The sequence below is a fragment of the Xenopus laevis genome, chromosome 8S (assembly GCF_017654675.1).
Source record: "Xenopus laevis strain J_2021 chromosome 8S, Xenopus_laevis_v10.1, whole genome shotgun sequence".
Classification (NCBI taxonomy): domain Eukaryota; kingdom Metazoa; phylum Chordata; class Amphibia; order Anura; family Pipidae; genus Xenopus; species Xenopus laevis.
The window spans coordinates 47,943,673-47,960,384 of record NC_054386.1 but is presented as its reverse complement, the minus strand read 5'-3'; the positions used below and the strand labels follow the sequence as shown (position 1 = coordinate 47,960,384).

General features: G+C 39.9%; 1 protein-coding gene across 2 annotated transcripts; it reads left to right on the top strand.

Moving 5' to 3' along the window:
• The first annotated feature begins 201 nt into the window (after nucleotides 1–201).
• ccnb3.S (cyclin B3 S homeolog) lies at nucleotides 202–16,479 on the top strand. Of its 2 annotated transcripts, XR_005963725.1 has the most exons (13): nucleotides 202–410; nucleotides 1,963–2,069; nucleotides 8,307–8,390; nucleotides 9,328–9,446; nucleotides 10,047–10,158; nucleotides 10,240–10,344; nucleotides 10,439–10,531; nucleotides 11,490–11,627; nucleotides 11,795–11,950; nucleotides 13,270–13,419; nucleotides 13,544–13,674; nucleotides 14,152–14,274; nucleotides 16,103–16,479. XR_005963725.1 is itself a non-coding variant. In NM_001085892.2 (12 exon segments), coding segments are annotated over 11 exon segments (1,251 nt in total). In that variant the 5' UTR covers nucleotides 307–410; nucleotides 1,963–1,976; the 3' UTR covers nucleotides 14,222–14,433.
• Nucleotides 16,480–16,712: the final 233 nt, after the last annotated feature.

Below are 16,712 nucleotides of genomic sequence, written 5' to 3'. Positions count from 1 at the left end.
GGGTTAGCTGTGTCCTACCACCCGCCACCTCGTGCCTTTAGAGGCATTTAATCTTATCCCCGCCCAGTTCTTAAACCGACAACCAATGATTTTACCAGACCTTAGTGTTGCATTCGGTTACGGCCCCGGCGTCACTGTTTTCGGGACTGAGTTCGAATTTTTGAAAAAAGTAAACATCGCCATAGCAACGGCATCTCAGGAGACTATCTGATTGGATGGTAAAAGGCCAATCGGAGCTAGGGATAGGCGGGTCCCAATGCGTTCAAATTTGTGTGTGTGTAATCCAAAAGCTGTAACAGAGCTGCTGGGTGTGTGAATCGTCCTGACCAGGGGAACGATAAGGATTTGGGACATAACCGCTGAGGTTTCACAAAGCGACCGGGTTGCCGTTACACCAGCAACTTCGTAAGGTATGTTTAATTTCCCGACCCCTCTCTGCACTTAATCATATTCTGCCTCGGGGTCTTATAGCCCTTTATAGGCGGTTCAGAACTATTATTGCCACGATTCCCGGCAGGCTTTCTGTGTAAGGATGTTAAGCTACAGCTCCCCCTATGCCATTGCCCTTTAGATGGGTGTGTATTTATAGACATTAGTTTACCTACTAGACAGAATTGCCTTGCTAACGGGACATTGTCTCAGCCTGGTATTTTGATTGTGTGTTGATCACTGTGATAGGCTAAAAGTGGGACCACAATGGTCACAATTTCATTGTTCCCAACAGTCTAACAAGCTGTGTAGTGCTTCCTTGTGTTGTTATTGTCTGCGCTAAAGGTGGCACACATCAGCTGATGCCTGTTTGTGTCTCACATTTACATGCATAATGCAGGCGGGAATGGGTTTCAGGACAGAAAGCACTCATAACTACAAGTGAAGGCCACAAGATGATCATGGGCAACTAAAAAGTAGTGTGTGTAAGATAGTATTTGTTTGGCTACTTAAATTGAATTGGGTTTCCTTCTTTTTAAGGAAGATGGAAATTTTAAACACTATGAGTACCATGCTATTGGACCAGTGGCTAGTTTAAAGGACAAATCATCCCAAAAGTACTTGTGGGTGCCAATGCATCGGGCACCCCCAGTAAATAACACTAACCATAGACTTCATTGACCCTTGTTTTCTGAAAAGTCCAACAGCCCGGGGTACTATCCTTTGAGAACCATATCACCATTTCCTCCTATCTCTATGCGATCCTCTTTGCTGCCATGAGTGGCCCACGTGCGCAGTACTGTAAAAATCAAGTCTGGGTTTTTATTCTGCTGCGCTTTGCCATTATTCAGGAACGCACAAAGTATCCCTGCGATAACTGAAGAGATAGTAGTGTGGTTCACAAAGGGTATTACCCAGGGCTGGGGCACTTTTCAGCAAACAGGAGCACCGGCACTGTGTCTAAAGTAAGTGATTATGTTTAAGTGGATCAAACATGGCGGTACTGCAATTTTCAGGTGTTGTAAATTATTGAAAGACACATTGGTCTGGACAATAAGAACAGCGATGTGACTCTCTGGGGTATCCAGTATAGTGTGTGTTAAACCTTGTTTTATCCATAGAGAAATTATCACAGGCTGAACTAAGAAGAGTTATGTATTTTCAATCACAGTGCTATAATATAAGATAATGCTGCCTTTGTGCAGATTTTTGGAGTTCAGTTTGGGAGTCAAAAACCACCCTTCTCTCCGTGCTACTGGCCATGGGGCAGTAAGGAACTGACTGGTGTTCTCTTCCTCTGCAGAGAAAATGCAAAATGTAGAATGAAACATTACATTATTGATGGCCATCTGTGCCTTCAGAAGCATTGATAAATATGGTAGGGCATATGCTATAATGTTTGTTTCCTTTTTTTGAACTGCTAAAGAGCAATAAGTTAGCAGTATTGCCTTTTTAAAGTATTGCTCCCCCCAGTATTACTATTACTACTATTGTATTTTCAATTTCTCTCCATAATTGAATTTCTTGTTCCAGCTGTATCCTTCACCATGATGCCTTCTCTTCGTCCATCTCGGCCAGTGGCTTCCAAACTTCCGAAACTGGGGAAGCCGGTTACTGCAGAGAATAATCGACTTGATAAGGTGAGTGATATTCGTGCTATAGTTTTATGCTTCATTGTGCTATTTTGTTTTATTTTTGGGGCTTCTTTATCCTGGAACAGTATTTACACACTTTTGTGTGCATAACATTCATGTCAACTCCCCATACAGGTACTGAATAGAATTATAAGCAACAGAAAGTAACAATAATGACAATAATCTATTTGTTTTTTGGGCTGCTGGAGTCAGTGACCCATTTTAGTTGCAGACCCTAAAGAAGCAAAGTAAGATGGCTAATAATTAAATATGATGACTAATTGAAAAGTTTCTTACAATAGATCATTAATGGGATTGTTTCCACCGGAATTAACTTTTAGTATGATGTAGAGCGTGATATTCAGAGACAGTTTGTAATTGGTTTTCATTACTTATTTGTGGGTTTTGAGTTATTTAGCTTTTTAGTCAACAGTTCTCCAGTTGCGATTTCGGCAATCTGGTTGCTAGGGTCCAAATTGCCTTAGCAACTGTGCATTGATTTGAAAAAGAGACTAATAGGAGAGGGTCTGAATAGAAAGAAGAGTGATAACAAATAATAATAAATGCCTTAGAGCATTTGTTTTTAAGATGGGGTCAGTGCCCCCCATTTGAAAGCTGGAAAAGTCCTAAGAAAAAGGCAAATCATTCAAGAACTATAAAAAACAAAAAAGTGAAGTCCAAATGAAAAGTTGCTTATAATTCTATAGCTAAACATTAACTTAAAGGTGATGCTCCCTTTTAATAAGCTCCTCTTCAGTGGGACTAATTTATTAATACTTGGCAAATCTGGCGCAGTGCAGAGTTCCACAACAAACTTGGTTTTTGACCATTTTAAATGAAGCAGAATGATCAGAGCTAATTTACAGATTCATATTAGTCATTGTCTGTGTTGCCTGGTTAAAGCAAAAATACACACTCACCATGGACAAGTTACCACTCGGAGGATATAGCAGATCAGTGATGGGCACACACACGCTCTGCAGAATAAGTCATTTCAGATGTAGGGTTCATAATGTGAACCCTGCATCTGAGTTTCAGGCTTGTTACACACTTAACCTGTTGATGTGGGTCACCCTGGCCATCTTCATCCTCTTCATAAGAATAGGATATTGTGGCTTCTTCACAGGTTTCGTATAATAGAAAATTACAGGTCATGCTTGGTGGGATTTAGTTTCCAGGTAGCATGGTTTTGCCTAAAACACTTATCCTTCCTGGGTGGTGTGCTGCAGCCTAAGGGGATGGGGCGGGTGGGTATCCCTCAGCTAGGAGATTTTGGATGTGGTACAGCAAATAATAGTCTGATATCTGGAAACCTGTTATCCAGAAAGCTTTGAATTGTAGAATTGTAAAAATTATTTATTTTTTCTCTGTATTAAAAAAAGCTCCAAATTACAGAAAGGCCCTCTCCCATAGACTCGATTTATAATGACATAATCTAAATTTTTAAAAATGATTTGCTTTTTCTATGTAATAATAAAACAGTAGCTTGTACTTGGTCTATAGTTAATCGTTATTGGAAGCAAAACGAGCCTTTTGGGTTTATTTAATTTTTACATGATTTTCTAGTAGACTTTAGGTATGAAAATTTCTCGAAAGATCTGTTATCTGGATAGCCCCAGGTCCCGAGCATTTCGGGCTAACAGGTCCCATACCTGTATTTGATCCTAACTAAGCTATAAAGAATCCTTATGGGTTTAATCTGGGCCCCCAACCTTTTTCATCCATAAGCCATATTTAATTGAAAAATGAATTGGGAAGCAACACAAGCATGCAAAAGAAATTCTCTGTTGCCAAATAAGGAATGTGATTGACTATTGGTAGGCCCTATGTGTGCTGGCAGCCTACATCAGGCTCTGTTTGGCAGTACACCTGGTTTTACGCAACCAAAAGTTACCTCCAAGCCAAGATTTCAAAAATCAGCACCTGCTTTAAGGGCCATTGGGAGCAACATCCAAGGGGTTTGTGAGCAACATGTTGCTTGAGAGCCACTGGTTTGGGATCATTGTGTTAAATTAATTTGTAAATAATTTTCTAGTAGACTTAAAGGACCAGTAACATCAAAAAATGAAATTTGTTTTAAATTAATAAAAATATAATGCAGTGTTGCCCTGCACTAGTACAACTGCTGTTTGCTTCAGAAACACTACTATTGTTTATATAAATGAGCTGCTGTGTAGCCATGGGGGCAGCAATTCAAAGGATAAAAGGCTCAAGTTACACAGCAGATAAGCTCTGTAGAACATGTTATCCACTACCGTATTTATCCTGTGCTATATAGCTTTTTTTTCAATTACCACCATTGCTACTCAGCAGCTTGTTTATATTATATAACTATAGTATTGTTTCTTAAGCAAATCTATCTGTTTTACCAGTGCAAGGCAACCGTACATGATATTTTCATTACTTTAAAACTTTCATTTTTTTTGGTGTTACTGTTCCATTAGGTATGTAGATCCAATTTACAGAAAGCCCCTGGTCCCAAGCACTTTGGATAACAATCCCATACCTCTTTACTTCTGTACAGGTATAGGGTCCCTTATCCGGAAACCCGATATCCAGAAAGCTCCGAATTACTGAATGGCTGTCTCCCATAGACTCTATTTTATCCAAATTATTTAAAATTATTTCCTTTTTCTCTGTAATAATAAAACAGTAGCTTGTACTTGAACCCAACTAAGATATAATTAATCCTTATTGGAAGCAACACCAGTGTATTAGGTTTATTTAACGTTTAAATGAATTTCTAGTAGACTTAAGGCATGAGGACCCAAATTACGGAAAGATCCGTTATCCGGAAAACCCCAGGTCCCGAGCATTCTGGATAACAGGTCCCATACCTGTACTATCTTTCAATAAAGCCTGCTCCATAAATGCAAGTGCCATCATTTTAATCCGCTGTTTGTATATCCAGTTTAGGCTTGTGGCATATGATTAGTCTAAATCAGTACTGTCAAACTTCTGTGGTACCGAGGGCCAGAATTTTTCTGACCTACGTGGTGTAGGGCCGATAATGAAAGCCGGTGATGACCACTCCCTGTTATTAAACCACACCCATGTTATCGCAAGCCCATGTCCACATTAATGGTGGTAGCACACCAAAAGACCAACTGATTAGTGCTCACTGCAGGATATCATTTATCACTCATGTGAAAAAAGTTGTCATTAAAGGAGACATATTGTGTAAAAAATAAGAATGTACCAGTGCATAATACTAGTGTAGATCTAGAAGAACTTTGCTTAAAAAAGTAGTGTTTCAGGTTGATTTATTGAATATTTCTGCAAAAACCCTAATAATCCCACGCTTCTCTTCCACTTCCTGCTCCCTGAATTCCCAGGCTATGCAGGGGAGCCGGCAGCTCTCTGCTCACTACACTGTAGGACAGGAACCAATCAGCAGCTAGCAGGACCTGGTGGGGAACTGAAGCTTGTCTGTGCTTGTGTGACTGCAGGGCTGTGATTGGCTGTCCCCATCCTACTGTGCTACACGCCTACCCCTCATTTGAAACACAGACAGGGACCAAAGAACATCTTTAGGTAGCTCTAATAAAGGGGCTTTTTTTTTTTAAAGATAATATTAATTGTTAGCACCATGTAAAAGCAACACCATATATTACTTATAATTGCCTACAAAATTTTTGGTTTTTTTTTTCATTTATCCTACATGTCTCCGAATTGTTCAGTGTAAAAATAAAAACTGGATAAATAAAAAATGTATCTAATTAGTTGGTTAGCCAAAAATGTAATGTATAAAGACTGTAGTTACTGGATGTCTAACATAATAGCCAGAACACTACTTCCTGCTTTGCAGTGGTTTCCACTGACTGGTTACCGGGCAATAACCATTTGGTGACTTGATGGGGGGGGAGCCACATGGATCATAACTGTTGCTTTTGAATTTGAGCTGAATGGTGAGGATCAATTGCAAACTCACTCCCCTTATAGTCACTGACTAACTCAGAGTTAGCGAACTGAAAAGCAGGAAGTAGTGTTCTGTTATGTTAGACATCCAGTCACCCCAGCCTTTATACATTAACTTACTATATTAGAAACCTTTTTTATTTTGCACAGCCTATTTTCCCTGTTTTTTAATTTACATTGAACTGTTCCTTTAAGACCTACCTTTAAAGCCATATGCCTCCTCCCCTGTGGATAACACAGCATCCCCAGCACATGATTAACCACCTTAGGGGCCCCTAACAATAATATTCATACTATTACCCCCAAAACAAATACCAGGCTTATGTTCCACACACAGGCAGAGCAGGGCACACACAGGCAGAGCAGGGCACACACAGGCAGAGCAGGACAGGCAAAGATTATGGCACGCATAGGGAAGGCAGAACAGAGCAGGCGTTTTCACTGATCGGAACCTCTTATACATACAGTGACACAGTGCCCCTCCAGCGGTTTGTATGAGTGTGAACAAAGTGGGCAGTTTCAGTCTGGGTCTCGGGTGTGAACAGTACAGGGTTTTGGGTTGTGAACAATAGAGTTGTTACAATGCAGGGGAGATTACATGTGTGAACAATACAGGGGATTACAGTGTGAATTTGATTAAACAATGCAGAGGCCAATTAATCTCTGTAGTTATACCTTTTAAATTTTACACATGGTAAGTAGAGACAGCAGGCATACTTTAATGTGGGTGGCTACACAAGGGGGGATGGGGTCGCGGGCCAGCAGTTGGGAAAGCCCTGGTCTAAATGGATCATTGTTCTCTCAGGCAGAACTGCAATAATTAAAATGCTGGGGCCCCTGATAGTCACCACTATGTCTTTATAGCAGGTGGGGGGAGATAATGGGAACAGTACTAACTACACTACAGGTTGCATTTTCAATTTGCATCGCTGGCATGTGGCTGAGTAGTTATTGAATATCCATGTACCATTGCCAAAATGTCATAATATATAAATGCATCCCCTATAATGATTGAAAATGGCATATTGTATGCTCTGATTAGAATGCTTAGGATAATGCCACATTAGACTAAAACTCAGTCTGCTGAAAAACCCAACTTGGTGGTTCTGGGTGCAGGCAAAGTGAGGGGCAGGTTGTAGTGTAGGGTCTGTTATTTTTAGCAGGACACTTTTTAACCCTGTGTGACTTTACACTTAATAGCTGTTTCAGTCCTACTCAATTTTCTTGTGACTCCACAGAGTTCTTTGTTCTACTAATTTAATCTATGACAAACCTTTTACTTGCCTGAGGACAAATCTCAGCTTTATGTATGGTGCTATTGTGAGAAGTAATTCCTATTTAAACCAACACTAACAAGATTAGATAGTCACGGGAGGAGGGGGTCATTCTTCCACTGTATAGAGCATTTGTAAGGCCCCATCTAGAATATGCCGTACAGTTTTTGGTCTCCATCGCTCAAACAGGACATTATTGTATTCGAGAGGGTACAGAGAAGGGCAACTAAGCTGGTAAAAGGTATGGAAAATCTTAGCTATGAGGAAAGACTGGCCAAATTGGGGATGTTCACGCTGGAGAAGAGGCACTTAAGGGGAGATGATAACGATGTATAAATATATAAGGGGATCATATAATAATCTCTCTAATGCTTTATTTACCAGTAGGGTTTTCCAGCTGACACAAGGTCACCCATTCCAATTAGAAGAAAAGTGAATCAGTTTTACAGGCTGATACATAAGATAGATTTAAGAAGGGATTGGATTGCTTTTTAGCAAGTGAGGGAATACAGGGCTATGGGAGATAGCTCATAGTACAAGTTGATCCAGGGACTAGTCATTTTGGAGTCAGGTAGGAATCTTTACCCCTCTGAGGCAAATTGGAGAGGCTTCAGATGAGTTTTTTTGCCTAAAAGGTTGAACTTGATGGACGTGTGTCTTTTTTCAACCTTACTTACTATGTTACTTTTAATATGCATATTACACAAGTGATCTTTGTAAGAGCAACAAAGGATTGAGGCATATCTGTTTAAATGCATTCATTCCGACAGATGCAAGGAAATGATTAATAATCAATATGAATCTTACAGCACAATGCTAGCAAAAATACATGTGCCCCCATCTTAATAGATGTTAGACATCCAGTTAGGGAAATAAAATAGGCTAAGGACCCATGTTATTAGAGATGCTCCAAGTGTTCTTCAAGCAGCAGGGAAAACACTGTGTCAATGTGCAGCTTAGTATATTGGCAGCAATGTTCTTATTACCATTTGCAGCAGTATAATACTTTGTGCAATCTATTTTATAATGTTTTATATTTTTTGGTGTTCAGGTGGAGATCAGTCAGACAAAGCGTTCTCCTTCCTCTCCACAGGGAGGCGCAAAGAAGAGAGCAGCATTTGGAGACATTACCAATGTGAGTATCATATAGGCCAAGTATATTCCAGCTATGATCAACTTTGTTTTAAATGATGGATTTACCCTAACAGTCTCCCCTATACTGCTTTACATGTCCTGTTTTTCTGCACACTGAGAAAAATAGAACTCTGAATAAGTTATTCATAGGTGGTCCAATATATTTACATGTTTGTATAAGTGGCAGTTGCCAAATGTGAATATACATACTGTATTAACAGTTGGTTTTCTTCCCATATGTGTGTAGAGAGCCATGAGGGGGCATTTGACCCATGTCTATCTTCAACTAAGAGCCTACAATTTTATTCTAGGCAACGTATCTGTTATCTGTAATACAAATGGGGCCATACGACCCTATTGAAATGTAATTGGAACCACCCATGGACACAGAGTACCTTACTTATATAAAATATGTTTGAGCTTTGAAGAAAATGCGCACGTTGCACCAGAGCAGTGTTAATCTGGCCATAGATGCAAAGATCCGATCGTACGAATCATCGTACGATCGGACTTTCCCATCTCCCAACCCGCCACTAACCATTCATATCAAAGTCTTACCAGTCAGATTAGTTAAAGAACAGATCAGCAATGTTCTGCCCCTGACGGCAATCGTACGATATCTATGTCCAACCAAAGCTAGTGACAGTCTCCCACTGAAAATCGTACGATCGGCAATACACGCAGAGATATTATCGTCAGCCAACAGAAATTTTCTAACCTGTCCGATCGACCGATCTCCGCCGGACGAAAAATGTCGGGACTCTCCACACACGGTTCGAAAATCGTACGAATCCTCGATTCGTACGATCAGATCTTTGCGTCTATGGCCAGCTTAAGAGTACAGTCTATTTAAATACATATAAAGTTATTTGTACCCTGCATTAGCACTGGCAGATCCAGTTCCACTTATAAGAGAAAATTATTGTTGTTCCATCCAGGCTCACAAAAACCCACAACTAATTCAGAAGAAGAAGGAGGGACAGAAAGTTGCCATCAAGAAGACCAAAAGTGCTCCCACAAGTGACATTACAAAGAATAATGAGCTCAATATCAAGAAGTGAGTTTTTAGTCCTGTCCCGAACAATGATCCTGAGAAGTGCAGTGATACCCTTGCCGAGGCCTGTTGAACATCCTCCTATATCAATATTTATGGAAGACTTAGATTTTATGTGGAGTAAGCAGTCACTCTGCGCAATCTCTGTAACTTAATAATTTTCTACTAGATACTGAAAAAAGGAACATATAACTAAATATGAATGCTAAATTTCCCCAGCAGTAACTAGTGATAAATCTGTATCTTGATTCACACACCTTCCATTTGGATGGTCCCATACCTATAAATTATGCCTGCATTAGATATTGCGTCCTTCTTTTCTATGTCAAGAAAAATATAGCTTTGCACTAAGTGGGCTTATGACTCCCTACCATCTTCCCCCAAAGGTAATTCGTAAACAAGGCCAACTGTCTTTAAAGAAATGTGATAGCCTGGTACCTCTGGTTCAACCTAGAACCATAGCTGGTAACTGAAGTGTAAACAATTTTCAAATGGTATTGTGTTTATATTAGGGCAAATAATTGATTGATTTTCAAAACCTACAAAAAAGTATAACCAATTATATGCATGGTCTATAATAGTAGTCTTGCTTTCGTCATACAGGACTCAGAAGAAGGCCACAGTAACTGAAGAACATCTCCCTGAAGTAAAAGAAGAAAAAATAAACACTGAGCAGAAAACATCAGTACCTACCAAGGAAATACCTGAGGAAAAGGTATGTGCTGTAGTTTTTGTTTCTTGCTGTGGCAAAGTGCTGTTTCACCAAACTCCAAGAATTTATAGACACTCTCTATAGGTTCTTCCACCTGGTGTTGAGGACATAGACCAGGACTCTCTTGACGACCCCTTCTCTAACTCTGAATATGCAACGGATATTTTCAGCTATATGCGGGACAGAGAGGTACTGGTTCTTTTGCTATTGGACTAGGGCCCTGTGACTTATTTACTTCTCGACTTTGAACAACCTTTCATTCTATACTTTTTGTTTCTTGCAGGAGAAATTTCTGCTTCCAAACTACCTGGAGATGCAAACAGATATTAGCAAGGATATGAGGGCTATCCTTGTGGATTGGATGGTGGAGGTGCAGGTGAGAAGCAGATTGGAATTTGCATGACCTTTCCCTGTTCTCTATGGAGAATCAGTTTTGGGCATGTTGCACCAGAGGCACTCAGATCACACATGACATCCATGTATTATTAACTTGACTCTACCTGCATTTAAACGGTTATTCTAGAGTTTATGTTTTTTGGAGCATTCAGAATTGGTTAATAATCTATCTAGTTAGAATATTTGTATATTATCATACAGCAGGTTAAGTGTGACATGCAACATATTGCTAGAGGCCTATATATTGCACACCGCAATATGGGTAATTTTTAATGTTGGCTACAGAAAAACAATTCTCCCTCCCCCTATTACCAAAGCCTAGCTGGTCTGCACTTCAGACTAATTCTGCATGTTGCTTCCAACACACTATTTTGAGGTCCTTTCAATAAGGAACTATCCTATAGATCTCTGTTAAAATGCTTTGCCACCCACAGTATTACTCTAAGGTGGGGGCCCCCAACCTTTTGTAGTCGTGATCCACATTCAAATTTAAAAGAGTGGGAGAGCAACAGAAGCATGAATAAAGTTCATGAGGATGCCAAATAAGGGCACTGATTGGCTATTTAATAATGGACTGGAAGACTACAGGAGGCTCTTTTTGGCAGTAGACATGGTTTATATGCAACTAAAACTAGCCTCAAAGCAAGGGATTTAAAAATAAGCACTGTATTGAGGTCCCTAGGAGTACATTCAAGGAGTCTGTGAGCAACATGCTGCTTGCAAGCCACCGATTACTTCTCTAGGGCCTGCGACAAAACAGCATTTCTGAGAAAACTAGTCTGATTCAGTGAAGATGAGAGAAATAGATAAATTTTTTAGTTGATGTTATGACAACAAAGCAAACATGTTGACATACAACTGCTCCTGTTTTTATACACATACTTGTGTGTGATTGGGATTCCAGCCAAACTGATGGCTTATCCCTTATCTTTTTGCAGGAAAACTTTGAGCTTAACCATGAAACCCTATACCTGGCAGTGAAAATGGTCGACCATTATTTAGCAGTGTCTGTCGTCATGAAGGAGAAGCTTCAGCTTATTGGTTCCACTGCTGTACTCATTGCATCTAAGTTCGAGGTAATCACAAATGACCTTTATGTTGCTTTACTTTGTCATTTACTAATAGTCGGCACATTTCTTACTCATGCAGTATTCCATCGCAATGCAGTTGCTTTGAATAGCCCAGTAATTTGCTAATCTCTTATCCTGTGATGTAATGCCTCTTCCCGGTGTCCCTTTTTCAGGAGCGTTGCCCACCCTGTGTCGACGATTTCATGTACATCTGTGATGATGCATACAAAAGGGATGAGGTTATTGCTATGGAGATGGAAATCCTGCAAAAACTCTACTTTGACATCAACATTCCGGTCCCATACCGCTTCCTGCGCAGATTTGCTAAGGTACCAGTGAGTCTATTAGTGGAACTTCTTTCGTACTTTTTGTACTTTAAATTGAATTCCTCAAAATCAAATTCATTGCTGACTGTCGAGAATAATCTGTTTTACTATTTTACTAATTTTTGTTTACAAAGATTTTGTATACAGCTGATTATAAGAAGTGCCTATGTATAGATTTGTTCTGGCCTAGTGAATCCTTGCCCCAAAAAGTTTACAGTTTTTAAGTTTGTCCCACCATATAAGCATTTACCAAATCTCAACCTAATAGCTTCACACTGCAGCCAAAACCGCTGCTTTGGGAACCAGCCGCACTTTTTAGAAAAAAGAGGCTCCCACATATAAAATCAGCACTTTCGCAATTTTATTTATTTATTTTATGTTTTAGAAATGCTATTACAGGTGTGGGATCTGTTATCCAGAATGCTTGGGACCTGGTGTTTTCTGGAAAAGGGACCTTTCTGTAATTCGGATCTCCATACCTTAGAGATACTGGGGGTTATTTATAAACCCTGGGCAAATTTGCACCTGGTTAATAACATATGGCAACCAATTAGATGATTGCTTTCAGTGTTCAACCTACAGTTGGCTGAAAAAAGCTAATCACTGATTAGTTACTGCCCAGGTGCCAATTTGCCCAGTGTTTATAAATTAGGCCCACTGACACCAGAAATTAAACCTTTTTTGTTTCTATCATAATATTGGCTTTGCATGCTACATAAACTTTTGCTATAAAGTATTGGCCTGATGCTTTTCCATTACCTGTCTGACTCCCTGTGTTGATCTATGAGGGGGTTGCTATATTTATGCAGCAGGAGTCCGTTCGCATTAGAAACATTAGACAGGTTGGACTATGGGAGATGGCAATTATATAATTCTGAGCTTTCAGGATAACCAATTTCCAGATAAGTTATTGTGTCTTGCCACATTAAGAAATAGAATAGAGAAGGGAATAGAGTAGAGAAGGCTCAGGAGAGGCTTCCTGCCATAAATTGGTGTTCTCAACAGACCCTTTCCAGGCAGAACAGCGGGGGTCACTGATGTTAAAGATTCCTAAAGTTAGTAGAAAGCAACTGCTATTGTATGGAAATTGCAAAAGTGCTAAATGTGCATTCACATTATAAATGGCTCCTCCAATCTGAAGGATCATTCTATAGGTATGATTTTCTGTATTGGGTAATAATCATTCAATCTGTCACTCAGTGTAGCTTGGTTGCTAGGAACAGAAACCCAAGCAACCAGTGAATGTTATTGATGAATACCACAATCTGCATCATTTTAGTGTTTCTTCTTATTTAATCTCCTTTTTTTTTATTTTTTTGTAGTGTGCCCATGCCACCATGGAGACTCTGACCCTTGCCAGATACATTTGTGAACTGACCCTACAGGAATATGACTTTGTGCAGGAGCGTGCATCTAAGATGGCTGCCAGCTGCCTGTTGCTTGCTCTTCAAATGAAGGGGTTGGGCAGATGGGTGAGTTCTTTACTGTTCACTTATTTATAACATTTAGTTGTAATTGCTGGTGCTAGTGGTTGCAACAGTTTGATGCTAATTTTTTTTTTTTTTTTTATTTACTAATTTTTACTAATTTCCACAGACTGCCACACTACATTATTACAGTGGGTATCAGACCAATGATTTATTGCCCCTAGTGAAGAGGCTGAATTTCCTACTCACATATCCTCCCAACAAGAAGTTAAAGGCAGTGAGGAGCAAATACTCACACAGGTATGTAATAACCTTGTCCATTATGGATGTTCCTGATCTCGGACAGGGCCCATAAGCAATATCTATCCCTTTTGTTTGACTAGCAAGTGATGTCAGACAGGAATTCATGTTTTGGCTTACAGTCCCTTATGCGAGCACTGCTGTGGTAAAAATGGCATAGGTCTGGTGTGTGCCACTGCCGAAGCTTTGGCTAAACTGCTTGATACAAATGTTAAATAAAGTACCTATCCTAGGAGCATGAAACATGGTCATAAACATCTGGGTTTTAATGATATTGGTGTCATTTTGTTTCCACCTGACTTTTAATATTTTTTTCTCCTAATTATCACCATTAGTTAAATAGGGCTTAGAGTAGTGATCAGAAGCACTACATATGAACCACTGCACGTGGCATAGCCAAACAACAAGCATAACCTTTATTCCCAAAACAAATCTCCGCATTTAACGTTTTTTAATATGTACCTGTTTTATTTGCAGGGTCTTCTTTGAAGTGGCAAAATTGCCCCCCATGGACATGCTAACACTTACAGAGGCCCTTCAGAGCTAATACTGCCCATCCTCTCCCAGGATCTCTTCTCCTTGCCCTTGTGTATATAGCCTGTAAATATATGTACTTTTTTATATATATATATATATATATATATATTATGTATTTTCTATGTCTTGGCAGCTTGATGCACACTGTTGTGCATTTTAGATGAACTGTGTAAGCTTCAGATACCACAGAGCCTCGTGAGATGTTAATTAAAAAAAAAAAAATGCTGAAGATAACATTATCCGTGTTGGCTCGATTTCTTTTTGAAAAATGGTCACTTACACCTTAGGACTTGGAGTCTGCTTCATAAAAATGGAGGTTTGAATAGATTTTGCAACTTATTTTAACTACGGTTGTCTGTTGTAGCAGGGTGTTTACATTATTAACAGGGGAAATGGAGACAGTGGGGCTCATTTATTAAAGCAGCGCAGCGCATAAGTGGACGCAAAAGGTTGTCTGCGCCATCACAAGCGTGATCGCTAATATATTTGCGTGATATTGCGCATAACACAGAGCTTTTGCGATGGTTTTGTTTATGCGCATTGCGCAAAAGATTGGGCATTTATGTCGCAAACGATGCCGTGGTTGTTAGGGGCGTGGCTGTGGGCGTGGCTACAATGCGCTTGCACTGCGGCCGTCGCAGATTTGCGTCTGTATATGTGCAAAACTGCACCCGGGCAACAGCACCACAATTTTTACGCCTGCCTCTTCGTGGCGTAATAGTAACGCTCTTCAAAATGCGCATTCCTGCCCAGCTGCGCTAGTATATTCAAGATGAACAACCCTTGTAAAGTGCATATTAACCACGCCTTCCACCCAACATGTTTATATTGACCAAGGTTCCTTTAAGGGTATCAGGTAGGCTAAACACCTTTGCAACCAAACAAATATTAGCACAGAAACAAATGCAGATGCGTCTAAGTGAACGCAATATGCGCAATATGTGACGCAACTAATTAAAGCAGCGCATTCATACATGAGCACAACTAATCCTTACCTTTGCGGTATCTTCCTGTGCGCACAATTTATTATAAGCACTGCGACAGCTGATACGCAGTTTCACACGTCGCACCTGTCTTGTGTCTACATTAGCGCACAAATCGCACTGTTAAGGTATCGTGCGCTACATTATTAAATACTCGCATGCGCTGGGCAAATGTCTGGCCACTGCGCTCTTTTTAGCGCTGCGCTGCGTTAATAAATGAGCCCCAGTGGGTCACTGTAACTTCACCCACACCCTTTGTTGACGTGAGAGATGGGCAGGTCAGTCATGGGTACATAAATATAGCAGGTTAGGGTATGCTGTGGGTCAACTTTTTGTTGACCCACACATCACTAGTGTGAATTGTTGGCTAGAATTCTATTATGTTTTCGTATTTGGATAGCAATTTAAAAATATACCACAATGGAGTCATAATGAACAGAATTTAATATTAGTTATCAGGACCCCAGAAATCTTTAGCATACAGCCGTGAATAGGAGACAGAGTTATGGAAAAAAAACACATTTTATAAGAATACCTCTAACAAACAATAACCAAACAATGTCTGGCAAATCTGTATTTTTTTTTAAAGGTTAAGTAAGCACTTTTGCAATGCACTTTTTTTTTTTTTAACATTCAGAGCTATTCAAGTTTTTATACACTACCAGTATAATTAATTTTGTAAGAACAAAGCCAGTCAAAGATCTGTACCTTCAGAAGAAGAACAGAGCAGTGTTCTAATGCTGCTTTGCTTTAGGAGAGAGCAAAGGCGTCAGATTGATTTCCTGAGCAAAGTGACGTTGGAACACTTCTCTGTTGTATGTTTGTGAAAGTTCTCATTCACCCAGGTCATGGCATATCTATAGAAAATAATCAAATCAACTGGACTTGCTGTGTTTTTTTTCTTGAAGGGGTCAGAGAGGGAGGTAAGCTAGAAATAGAGGTCTACAGGAAACCTACCCACACAGACCAGTACCTGCTGTTTGACTCCCACCATCCACTAGATCACAAACTGGGGGCCATAAAAACTCTACATCACAGAGCAGACAAGATCCCCACTAGCACAGAGGCTAAGATGAACGAGAGGGAACATCTCAGAGGGGCCATGAAGACATCGGAGTATCCAGATTGGTCTTTGTAAATCAGGTTTCACCCATATTATATACATCACGTTTCATGTTATATCTTTTACACATCATGTTTCATGTTACAGCTTCTATCATATTACAGCATATGTCAGTATTTAGCATATAACAATATCAAATCCACAGGTAAAACCATCAACTGGCTAAATTTAGATACAATGTGTGTTAAAGTCAATAAAGTCCCAATCCACACCCATTAGTATCAATATTATATAAAGGCATACAGGTCATATTCCCTATTAAGTTCCTTGGGATGTAGTGTTTGTAAAGTATGAATCCAAAACTTCTCCCTTTTCTGGAGTTGTAAGAGTCTGTTTCCCCCCCCCCCCCCGCGTGTATATAAAAACCAAGTCTGAATAGAGGCAGGGATGGGACA